At 40.6% G+C, this 13,029-nt stretch overlaps 1 protein-coding gene across 1 annotated transcript in view; it reads left to right on the plus strand.

Annotated features, from left to right (window-relative positions):
* camsap2b (calmodulin regulated spectrin-associated protein family, member 2b) overlaps positions 1-13,029 on the plus strand; it is a 47,765-nt gene that overhangs the window by 13,809 nt on the left and 20,927 nt on the right. The window contains exons 3-4 of the mRNA XM_034703780.1: positions 7,747-7,926; positions 9,046-9,132. Coding sequence (XP_034559671.1) covers positions 7,747-7,926; positions 9,046-9,132 — 267 coding nt within the window. The remainder of the gene's footprint in view (positions 1-7,746; positions 7,927-9,045; positions 9,133-13,029) is intronic.

A 13,029-nucleotide genomic window follows, 5' to 3' on the forward strand; every position in this document is an offset into this window, starting at 1 on the left:
GGGTCCCTGGCATGTCTACAAACCCCCAGAGAATGAAAAAAATCCATTCTGCCCCTGTTTTGATTTCTCCACCTTTCTGTAAATGTGTGTGAAACGAGCCGTTTCAGACTTCCGTGTTTTTGTTACGTAACAACAATATCCGGTCTGTCACGGAGTCAGAGCTCGGAGCTTGTTCAGCCCATAGACTGTATAAAATAATACTGAATCCCCCCTCCGTTTTTCATTACCTGCACAAATGTGTGCTAACAAGGAGCTTAGGAGGGAGGCATGCTAGTTGTAGGCTGTCTTAATAAACACAAAGGTCGGTTTTACTCCCACGTCTGCAGATTTGAAGATCTAGTGGATGATTTTCATTTGTCATGGATAAGTGCTAGCGCTAGTTAGCATAGCCACATAGCTACACGTTCGTAGCTGTGTACCAAGACACACGTCTACATACTGATAAATAAAACAACAAGAAACACTAAATCTATGACCAATCCTTCAGAAAGGTCCTGCTACAGGCGCCTCTCCGTCAGGATCAGATTCAGAGGGTTGAAGTAACGCGATCTCTGAGCAGCCGTGTATATTCAGCCAACATGTAAACATTAGATCAACGTGCTGGAGAGCCGAGGCACATCCACTTCCTGAGGGGGCGTGGTCAGAGAGAAAACAGAGTGTTCTGATGAGGAATGAAGAAGAGGACTTTTCAGGCATGCCAAAATCTGATTTCAAAGTGTTTTTTTGAGCATAAACTTTAAAGACATGTTTTGGGGACCTCTTAGACCAATATATATTGATGAAAAAAGCGTGATATGTCCCCTTTAAGGTCATGACAGACAACTTACAAAACACTTTTCAAATAATGAAATCGCTTTTTTTCTATTCTCCCAAATTGCTTTTCTTCTGGCAATGCTGAGATGTCTCTGCTGGAGCTCATCAGTGTGTTTATTTGCCTCCTCCACCAAGACCTCCAACTCCATGGCTTCAAACTTCTTTTTTTGTTTAAGGCCACTCTGCTCTCCGAAACTATCCATGGTGACAGCCGGTACTGGTACACACGCAAAATCCTCATTTAAGGGTGGTCAGAACCACTTTTGCACCTGTTGCACACATAATCATAGTAGATCACCCACAACACGCCCATAAATAGCACGTGCAATTATTTAGTTTGCACATGCAATTTAGTGCTCGTTATTTGGGATCTCAGTAGATCAGGCCCATAGTTTAGAAGGAGTGCAAAAGTTCTGGCTGTTTGGCAACAGTCTGAAAAAGAACAAAACAAAGGAAACCAGTTTTGCTGATGGAGCTTAATGTATTGTTCAGTTAGTCAAAATAACAAACTTGTGATAAGTACTTTTTTTTATTTCATGCCACTTGTAGCTGTGCTGATATTCAGTATCACTTGGTCTTGTGTGGTATTGCTTAAAGAAGCAATCATTTGTCTGACCAACAATCTAAAACCTTGTCTACAGTCTGAAGATGTTCAGTTTACAGATATAAAACAGAGTACAGCAGAAGAATCTTCACATCTGAGAGGCTTCAAGCTGTTTTGTCAGACTGTCATTAGAAAAGGCTCAAGTGTGGATTATTTTCTGCTGATTCGTATAATTTTCCTTTGAGATGTTTGAGCTCTAGAATGTTATACTGTTACTGTTAGAGAAGAGTAAAGTCTGAACCATAAAGTGCTTCATTTATGGTTACCAAAGGAGGGTGAGCCTGATCCAGACACACTGCTACCGTACACGCATGGCTGGAGACCGGGCACTTCTGCTGACGCCAAAAGGTGTCTGCATTGCAGTGCACCCTCCACCCCCCACCCCCTTTCTCTCTCTCTCTCTCTCTCTCTCTCTCTCTCTGTGTCTGTGTCACTGTTCCTTTCCTCCTCTGTCCTGTCTCCCTCTCTCTCTTCTTCTGTCTCCATCTCCCTCTCTTTCTGCCTTTTGTAGCATTTCCTTCCCCCACCTCTGTCTCATGCTAACTCTACCTTTGGGGATTAGATGAGACTTGGACTCTGTTATCTCCTGAATATTTTATTTAAGCTTAAGCATATTTCATCAAGCCCACCACAGATCTTTCCTTCTTTAAGGTTGGAGTGCTTATTTCAATTCTCCTTCTGCTTGTGCTCTCCTCTTTTCATGGCTCTAGAGGTGATTTCAAAGTCAGTAGTTGAGGGTTGAGGCTGTTTTTATATTTACAGTAGATTGTGTGTGCATCACTTGAGGGAGTCATGAAGGTACAGGAGTGATGGACGGTTTTAGGCTTAAAGCTTAATGATTCAACATCCTTTTACACCCACAGAAGTGCATGTGTAAGTCTTTACACGTGTCTTCTTGTCTTTGTAGGCCTGTGATTTAGTGGACAGCTTTAGTGGCAGTGTTAAGTGGACAAATAGAGCCTCCCTTTGACTGTTCACCTTCAGTTGTGCGACACGCTGCCAGGCAATTTGTTAGCTGTCCATCCTTATTCTTCATTTCAGTTTTAGTTAATGGTTCTCCAAGGCAGTGGTGCTCTCTGCGTGTGTGTGTGTGTGTGTGTGTGTGTGTGTGTGTGTGTGTGTGTGTGTGTGTGTGTGTGTGTGTGTGTGTGTGTGTGTGTGTGTGTCTGTGTGTGTGTGTATTTGTGGAATCAGCAGGGCAATTTCAGTTACGCTAAAGTCAAGGCTTTCATTTTGGGTTATGGTATATCCGCAGAGAAAATGATGACCTCATGGTTTTCCAAGGAATAACTCATGTCAGCGAGAAAGGAAAAAGATGGAGGAGGAGCGTGGCAGTCTGTCACAGGACGAATGGATTTAGAGAGAGAAGGAGGGGGAAAAGGGAGAAGATGGAGTGTTAGGGCTGCCATTTGGCTGTAACCCAGGCGGAAGAAAGTAGAGCACGACAGGAGAGGAAAGGGTCAGCGTGGGAGTCTAAATGTAGAAGGTACGAATGGAAAGGACTGTGGATAGGCAGGAGGGAAACTTAAAGAAGAAGAGAGGGGAGGCGAAGTAAGGTATTGCCCCTTTGGCTGCAAGAGGGATGACATGTGTGTGCCAGAAACAGAGTCCAATGTTAACATTGCCATCTGGAAAGAGGAGCAGAGGAGGGGGAGTGGAACGGGGGAGGAGAAGAGCAGAGTACATGAAGAGAGGGGAGGGTTTTAGTAGAGGAGAGGAGGACGGAGGAGGACGTGATGTGCACTACTGCAGCACTGTGGAGGAGGGTGGGGTCTCGCAGTGAGTCAAAGCACGTCTGGCGCACAAACGAGAGCCCCCCCCTCCTCTTTAACACACACATGAACACACACAACTCCTGTCAGACCTGCAGCAGTGTGCACAAGACCTTTGGATCCTTTTCAAGCTTTACCTTCCTGTCTCTTTCTTTGTATCTGCATTGAACATGCCCACGCGTGCAGTCCTCTCAGTGCTTAAACCCTGAGACAACAAAGTCAGAGGAGAGAGAGAGGTGTAGCGGTAATTGAATCTTCCTGCAGAGGGGCGTGTTTCCTTATCTAAGACACATTCTGCAGAACAATGCTGAAAGATTTGGAGGATTTTATGGTTGCATGTACGAGAAAGATAACTAAAACTCTCATTATTTTAGCCATAGTTTGGACAATTGCACCATACACATGAGAAACATCTTAGTGTGTAAAGTTGTACAACAGAGACATTTGTGTAGGTGAGATGTAGGTCATTTTCCAGCGTGTATCTGCGTTAAAGAGCACTTGTGATGTTTGTGGAGGAAGACGTTACTTTGATTATCTGTTTGCTCAGCTGTGAAGTCCCTTCCTATAGATGCCTTTCATCAAGGACACACACACACACGCACACACACACACACACACACACACACACACACACACACAACAGTGCTGGGTTTGGATGCTGATGCTCATGTTAGATAGTGTGCATGAGACCACTGCAGCTCTTTATGACCAGTCTCTGCCATTTCCACAGCCTTATAAGGCATGTCTGTAACCGTGAGTGTTTTGGGTTGTGCCTGTGCACGCACCGCAAATCCATGCTGTGGTGTCAACAGTCGTGGATTGGAAAAGAGTCTGCAGATATGTAAGCAGTGGCTCCATGTACACTGTAACACTGTTGTCATGTCCTCGGTGTGTGCTCACTTTGGTAGATGTGAATGTTAGAAAACTTGAAATAGATCAACCTACACAACACACTGAGGAAGAGTACAAAGAAAATTGGTGATTTAAGTCTTTTGTCAAGATAAGTGAATATTTATTTCTAGTCATTTGGAACTGTGGGACAATCATCGAGATCCAATGACAGTTTTCCTCTGAAAAAGTAAGACCCTCCTCAGTGTTTATAAAGGAATACTGCGATGCTTTGGAAAACAGAAGTGATAAGTGGACTGATTCTGCTGATGCATGTCTAAATTACAGAGCTAGCTTAGCTTGGCAGTCAAATTGGAAAAGGGGGAAACAGCTGGCTTGTATAAAAAATACCTCCAAGCTCGTTTAAGCCCACCATCTGACATGTTAAATCTGGTGAGTTGTATCTGTGCGCAGACAGAAATATAGAAATGAAGTTTTGGTTTTGAAAATGTAAAATCTACCAAAACTGGACGCTACCTTTTCATAAACCAACGACATATTACATAATTCACCTCCTTATAGACATCCCTGTTTTTTTAAAAATGTATAAAACAAGTGAAGGCCAATCCTTCACAGTCCACTTTATACACACATAATATTCTGATCAGGTTTTGACTGTAGTGGTTCATTTACAGAAGTGAGTAATGGCAGGTGAATTAAGAAGTTCTTTGTTATTATCACCATTTGATTTAACAGTGACTTCTCTGTCAAGAGGTCTGAACACACACCTACGTTCATGCACACACACTCACACCTACTACCAAGCTTCTTAACCACTCTAAGATTTAAGGGTTTTATGCAAATGAGTCCAGAAAAGCTTAAATCAAAGGAAAAACTCAGTAAGTTTTCATGAAAATCATGTATTGTGGATTTCTCCTGTGTCTCACTCTCTGTCTGTCTGTCTGTCTGTCTCTGTCCCCTGTCCATTCATCCAGCCGTCCACCTGTTGGTATATTGTACTTCTTGAGGAGAATGTATGCAATGTAAAAAATGTGGTAATATCCTGAAGATGCAGGAATCTGAAGAAGTGTCGTCTGCAGACACAAGCTGCAGACATTTAATATCATTCTGCTGCTTTTTGTTCAAGAGCCAATCCAAACAATCCTGTTCCCACATGTAATAGTTCAGAGATGAAGAAATAACAACACAGGTTAGGTATGAATCAATGTCTACAAACTACTGGAAACCCTCATATTTTATTTTTCTACTCTCTGTTCAGTAAACAAACATCTCTACAGTTAGCCAGTTTAACTGTAATACAGATACAGATACATTTGGGATCAAGTAAAGGTATAACCTTACACAAGGTCACACTTGAGTCCAGCTATACCCTTACTTGATCCCAAATGTATCTGTATCTGTAATTCAGTTAAACTTGGGATCAGGTAAGGGTATAACCTTACATAAGGTCACACTTGAGTCCAGTTGTTTAAGCATCTTAGCACTTATTTTCCATGACATATTTGTTTCTAACAGCCACATTTCCCTCGTACATGCTGTTATTTTTCACTGGCATTAAAGCGTGTTGTGCAGACATTTCAGCACTGGATCAGATGTTGTGTTTCTTGGGGAAACACTTGGTCACACTGGCTTTTACACGAGGCTCTGTGGTTATGAATAGAGGCCTGTACTTGACAGTGCAGGCTCTGGTGGGATGAGGATCATGGAGCACCTGACTTTAGGTGTTTGTTCAGTTAGGTTGGAAACACAGACAGACGCCTAGGTAAGCATCAAGCACACATACACTCACGCACACACACACACACACACACACACACACACACAGAGTGAGTATGTTTTTCAGTTGACCTGTGGTGTAACAGGAAAAGGAAGGGGAGGTCTGTTGGTCTGACCGGCCTGGTATGGGATTAGAAAAAGTCAGCAGAATGTCAAGCTTTGTGTAGGTGTTGATGGCTGCTAAAACCACTCATATAAAGTGAATGACTAAAGAGTGGGTAATGTGTGCAATAAAGATAGAAGAGATGTGAGCATGTGTGGTGGTTTCAGATCATCAGACAAGAGGGCTTGATTCTTTGTGACTTGATTGGATGTGGAACTTGAACATTTTAGAAAGAATTAATTAAAAATGAAAAAGATGTAAAAAGTATGTTAATAAACGTGACTTGTTGAGTAGGATCTGTATACATTGGTAAGAAAACTGTCAGGTGCCACGTGATGCTCACAGCTCTGAATTGGTTTTATTCCTATTTATCTGACAGAAAGTTTTTTGTGTCCATTTCTGATCATGTTTCCCCTTATTCAGAGATAAGTTGTGGAGTCCCTCAAGGGTCAATATTAGGACCAATTTTATTCTCCCTATACATGCTACCCCTTGGCCAAATCATAAGAAGACACAATGTTTCATTCCAGTTTTATGCTGACGACACACAACTATATCTCCCTGTAACATTGAAGACCACCACAAACCTCTCACTCCTCAATGACTGTCTGATAGATATCAAACTATGGATGTCAGCAAACTTCCTGAAACTCAACTCTGAAAAAACAGAAATACTCATTATTGGTCCAGAAAACATGCACCCTCCCCTCCAGTCCTCCCTTGGTTCCCTGTCACACAATGTGAAAACAAACCTTGGAGTGACCTTTGACAGCAGCTTATCTTTTGAAAGACATACTAATAACACCCTCCAGTCTTGCTTTTATCACCTTAGGAATATTGCATGGATAAGATCCATGCTCACTTTTAAAGACACCCAAACCATTATTCATGCTTTTATTTCTTCTAGACTAGATTAATGTAACAGGCTTTTAACAGGTTTGACTCAAAAATCAATCAAATTGGTACAAAATTCAGCAGCAAGACTTTCAACTAAAACCAAGAAGAGAGAGCACATTACTCCTTTTTTAATGACCCTCACCCTACACTTGCTGCCCATTGCTTTTAGAATAGATTTTAAGGTTTACAAAACACTTTTAACGCACTTCACGGCCTGGCCCTTGAATATATCTGTGATTTGCTGTCACCCTACCAGCCCGGGTGCAGCCTCAGATCCTCAGGCAGGAACCTCCTTAAAGTTCCCGTCACAAAGTTGAAATCTAAGGGTGACCGAGCGTTTGCTGTGCAGGCTCCACGACTGTGGAACGACCTGCCTGAGGATCTCAGGCAAGCTGCATCAGTTTGTTATTTAAAAGCACAGCTGAAAGCATATTTATATCCAAAGGCCTTCTTGTGATATTGTTTTATCCACAATTGTACATTTATTTTTAATCTACTTTTATTCATGGTTTTCTTTTATTCACTTATTTTTTAATTTGTTTTACCCCCCATGCTTTGTTCTCTTTATTGTGGGTTTTGATGATGTAAAGCACTTTGTAACGTCTGTTTTGATAAGTGCTTTATAAATAAACTTTATTATTTTTATTATAAGTGCTTTAATTGCCATCTTGTAGATCTATTTAAGAAGCCTTTTAATGCTGAGTCTTAAGGGTTAATACTTGTACATCTTTTCTCTTTCTAGAAAGCAAATGTTATGATCATCTCAAGGTTTGCTGAGCTGAATGAAAACATATGTTTCCACAGTTTTTTGTTTTTTTCTCTTCAAATATATCCATAAAGTTTCAGTCTGGAGTGCAGAAGCGAAGTTGAGCTTTTTGTTATTAGTTTGGAGCATTTAGATTAATCCTGGCAATGCTTGTTTGTGTTTACAGAGTTCCCACCTGGCCCTCATAGACACCCTTATGATGGCGTACACTGTGGAGATGGTGAGTGTGGAGCGGATGATGTCCTGCATCAACAGGTACTCCTCCGTTGAACCCTCGCAAAGTGACGGACACGTCCAGGAGCTGCCTTATGACACGGAGGACGCAATCACCACCTGGATCAACAAGGTACACAGACACACTGGGGCTCATTCATGGGAACACAAAACCACAGGGACATGTGCTTTTTCATTTTAGAGGATAACCACTGAACAAATCCTCGAGTCTTTTGTATCAGTAGACACACAGGTCTTTGTTTTACTCCAGAAATAGAAGACACAAGAGGAAAGATAGTCCCACTGAGTTATCCACTGCTGGTCCAAAAACTAATACAATTCCACAACAAACCAGATGAAGAGCTGGCATCAACAGCATTTAATCATATTGAGGAGATTACACAGAGATAACTTACTCAACCTCACCTCCTCTGGTCTGAAAGAGCTGCATGGGATATAAAAGTCAGACACTGAGCACACCATTAATTACTTGAAGTAATTTAAACTGAGCTTGCAGGAGATTTATGGGGAATTTTGGCACTTTTGGCACATTTACCATATTGGAAACATTGAAACAAGCCCATTATAGTGTTAATCTATCATAATTAATGGTACAATGATTGCTCACGTGCTCTTGTGTTCCATTTCCAGCCAAGAAGGCAGGAAGATAAACATGCATGCAGGATTAATTTACGGACACAAACACAAAGAAGGGCACATTGGGGCTCTCGTCTATGAACATGGTTGTGATTGGCCGATGCAACCTTGTGCATCCTCGGGCCAAAATGTTACATCACTGTTTTGTACAGACCCTTTGGAGACAGAAAAGTAGTAACTGTAAAAGAGAGGGGGCTTTTAAAGAGAAACACTATGTTTATAGTAATCTTTGAAGGTCTTTGTACAGTTTGTTTGGAAGTCAGCTGAGTTTTGTACGTATATAAGGTTTCAGTAACATTTAGCATCAGTGGCTAATGGTCAGTGGTGGGGGTGAAACATTTTTCTTTGATGTGTGACGTCTCTTGTTCTCATGTTCAGGTTTCTCCTCTATCTGAAACAGAGTCACCATTTTGTGTCTGCATGCACAGAATACTTGTCTGAAACTTGACCTTGATCTCTCTCCCTGTCTGTCTGTCTGTCTGTCTGTCTGTCTGTCTCTCTCCCTGTCTGTCTGTCTGTCTGTCTGTCTGTCTGTCTCTCTCTCTCTCTCTCTCCCTGTCTGTCTGTCTGTCTGTCTGTCTCTCTTTTTCTCCAGGTGAATGAACACCTGAAGGACATCCTTGTGGAGGAGCAAAAGCTGAGAGAGGCTTCTTACCAGGAGTCAAACTCAACAATACACAAAGTAAGAATGCTCACATACAAAACTTTCACAAACTTCAATGTCCAAAGCCTCCTGTTTAAAGGAATATTTGTCATTGTGTTTTTGTTTTCAACTACAAGCTAGCTTAGATATTTTAGCTTTAATACTGGTAAAGAAAAAAGAGAAAAACATCTAGCCTAGTTCCAGAATCTTTTAAACTGCACATCCACAGCTGAATAATTAACATTTAATATATTTTTTGTTACAACGAATTAATAACACTTCTTCTGCTTGTTCTAGATAGAGTTAGCCTCCTTAGCAATATAGATGGGATTTTGGCTCTTTGAAGGGAACCAGATCTTGAGGAGCAGTTCCTTTCAAAGAGCCGTTCAAAGGACTGGCTCTTTGGCTAATTGTTATATTTATTTATTTTTTAGAAGTCAACCAGGGGTACCTCGTTTTTATCAAGGAAACAATCACTGGCAGCAGTTTTAAGATAAGATTTGGATCAGAATAATTCAGACTTACACATCCCACCATTATATTTACTCTATTGGTCGGAATTATTCTGAAATATTGATTATAATTTTATTTGGCATTGTAAACATTCAATAAGATGATGCCATATCCCCGTGCTTCGACAGTGAGATCACTATTTTGAATTTTCCCTCCCCTAAAAAACTTTGTGGCACTATAAAAACTATGCAGGCTACAGATCACTACCATGCAAAGCAACTTTACTATAAAATGTTCCACACAAGAACATTTTAACAATACAGAAAAATAATAAATAAGAATAAATATATATGTATATAAAAAATATAAATACAACTGGAATAAACATTAGGACATTATAATAATGTGAATGCAAAATTGTACTACACCACCGTATGTTTCTACACCTGAACTACTTTACAAACAGGAGCTCAGCTCCATGACTCAAATCCACATCAAAACAATATAAACAATAACAAAGTGTGGACAATAAGGGTGAACAAAAGACTCATGAGGCACGCAGGTGACACGTGAAGGCAGCGTGGGCAATCTGCATACAAAAACGGCTCCTAAATGAACGGCTCGCAACTGTGAATCGGTTCTCATCGTTCACTTAAAAGAGTCATTCAAAAGACCGACTCGTTCACGAATGTCACATCTCTACTTAGCAAGTCACTGCAGCTCAGCCTCAGCTGTTGTTGGCTAAAAAGTCATAGTATGTTACTCCTCTAAAGCTAAAATGAATCCTAAACTTCTACTTTTTAATTTCCCTGTGGAGAGTTAGCCAAATCAGTGTAGTACAAAACAACAAACAGTAGAAGGTTAGCTAAGCTGTGCATAAACAACCTTAGGAGAGATCAACTGTCAACCTTGCTTTCTCCAGAGTTTAAAAACACTACTGGCAGAATCTCTAAAGTTACAAAGTGACAGACTGAGCTTTCTGTGTTGAATCTGTACACTGTATAAGAGTAATATCATAAAAGACAACGTTTGGCTAACAGCATGCACTGTTGTTCGAAGGCGAATACGCCGTGTAACACCCGCCATAACTTCAAATTGTTATTTTTCAATTTGTGTGGAATTAGCCAAAAAGAGATGCAGCATGATAATTTGTTTGCTTCTGATTTGTATACAGCTGTACTATGGAAACTTGAAGAAATGTATGCTAGCTGTTCTCCCTTGTTTTCAGTCGTTGGGATAAGCCTAGCTAATTTTGTGGCTATGAGGGTATTACTTATTCTCGTCTAACTCTCCACAAGAATGCAACAAAGTATATTGAGCTACATTTGGTTTGTTTTTGTCTGTTAATATTAGATTTTAAGGATTCTACTACTACTACTTTTACTCTGAAACACTGGCACATGTCTGCGTCCACACAGGGCACATGCAGAAACACATGATATGAACACATTAGCCTACAGCACGGTGCACACAGAGCTCAGTGAATCAGAGGAACAGATGAGCTCAGTCTCAGACCAGCTGCAGAGAAATGTTGGCAAGAGTCACAACACTGCTGCTAGAGGAGAAAGGAAAAGAAATGTGCGGGGTGGAGGAAAATGGGGAGAAAGAGTGACAGACAGAGAGGGAAAGAGAGCAAAAGAGATGAAAAGTGAGGAATAATCAGAGAGCGGGGGACGGGAGACATAGCTGGAGGGAGGAGAACACAGAGGGAGACACTCAGGAACTTTGTCAGCTGTAGCAGAAGACTGTCAGTGACAGACAGAGACAGTGTTGTCATCCTGCAGGCCTTGTGGTTATGTAAGGGCCGTGTGACACAACCAGTCCACCCACTGGGACAAGCACACACAGCAGTGGGCTACTGTACTCTTCTACTTAGTTAACCACAAAGCCCAGTAATTTATCAGGTCATGACCCTCATCACTGGTCAGTGTTTAAAACATTTTTTGAAAAGTATAAAGGTCTAAAATGGGAAAAAGAAACATTATCTCACAATGAGTGTGTGCACACAGGCATCAATAAAAATCAACTGAGTTAAACACCAGACTGTAATCAATGCCATGTGTGGTTCAGAAGATGGCCTTAGCTGACCACTGTGCTAACCTTTGTATTGAACCAGTAAGTCTATACATCTACAGCCATGCTAGCTGCTCTGCAAGGCTGTTCTCAAACCATAGGCATTTCTAGCCCATTTTTGGGGGTGCTGAAGCACCTCTAAATTGAATCCCAGCACCCCTAAAATTTCAGATTTTTTTTTTTTTTTACTGTATGTCCTTTTTAACAAGCTAGAAAAGTTTCAAAACCATACAGTACTTGGTTGAAACTTAATATTTTAACAGCAAAGCAGCTCCACTGCGTTTTACATGTTGTGCATTGCATTTCAAATGAAAGTCTAAAAAATAAATCCAATGTCAATTTTTGGTATTTTTGGTACTCACTATGGGGGGCTGGTTTACTCCAGAAACATACATACTGTTTATGTACAGTATATGTTGAGGAGCTGCTGTATCAAAATGAGTCTTCTTTCCACAGAAGTTAGAGTTACCATATGTTTCTTTTATGATTCCAATCCATTTCTCTTTTGCTGTGGCTCAGCATTTAAATAACCTTTATCAGATTTGATGCTTTAGTCACAGACTTTCCCAAAAAGTGTTATACTTTTTTTTCACAAATGTGGGAATGAAATTACATTAAAATGTACAAAACAGTGAAATTTATCTTGCCCGGCTCAGCACCCCTAAACATCCGATCCTAGAATCGCCCCTGTAGACTGTTTATAACATGGACGTAGTCTAAATGACAATGACCTGGTTTCTGGTGAAGTGAAATGAAGCCCAAACATGGCAGTCACCATATTAGACATGCAGACCCCAACTAACTTTAGGTTTAAGTAGAAACCAGCAGAGGTGGCAAGCCTTTAGTCTCCTGGAAATCGACTATAAGGCGCCCAACTGTCAGTCAAATCAGCCATGCCCCTAATGATGCTTAACTCTGAGCCTTGACTGCAGTTTTTTCCAACTGCACATCCACATCAGCATTTCTTTAAAACTGCTTGGATAAGACAGAGGGGTTGTTTCTGCTAAATGCTAATTTTAGCTAAGCAACACACAGTGGCAATGGTAACATATACCTTTTGATGCATGTGTTAGCTTAAGTTTATTTAACTTTGTAATGCATTTGTGCACAACATTACTAGTAATTTGTAGCTTACAGTGACTGCATAGTTCAACTTTTTAGGTGCTGTTTATTACTTATTATATAACAAAGAACTGGTTGTATATTCCTGATGTTTTTTTTATATTCTATGTAATTGATAGATATCAGGTTCTTTATTATCTTGATTTATATTTACCAATAAGTTTGTACTGTTGGGTTTTATTTTTGCAGAACGACACATGTGCAAAACTACTTATCCTACCTTTAAATTTGGATAAAAAACCTAAACCTGAGCTTTGGACTCTGCATCCTTTTACTAAAGGGATAAAC

The sequence above is a fragment of the Notolabrus celidotus genome, chromosome 15 (genome assembly GCF_009762535.1).
Source record: "Notolabrus celidotus isolate fNotCel1 chromosome 15, fNotCel1.pri, whole genome shotgun sequence".
NCBI classification, from domain to species: Eukaryota; Metazoa; Chordata; class Actinopteri; order Labriformes; family Labridae; genus Notolabrus; species Notolabrus celidotus.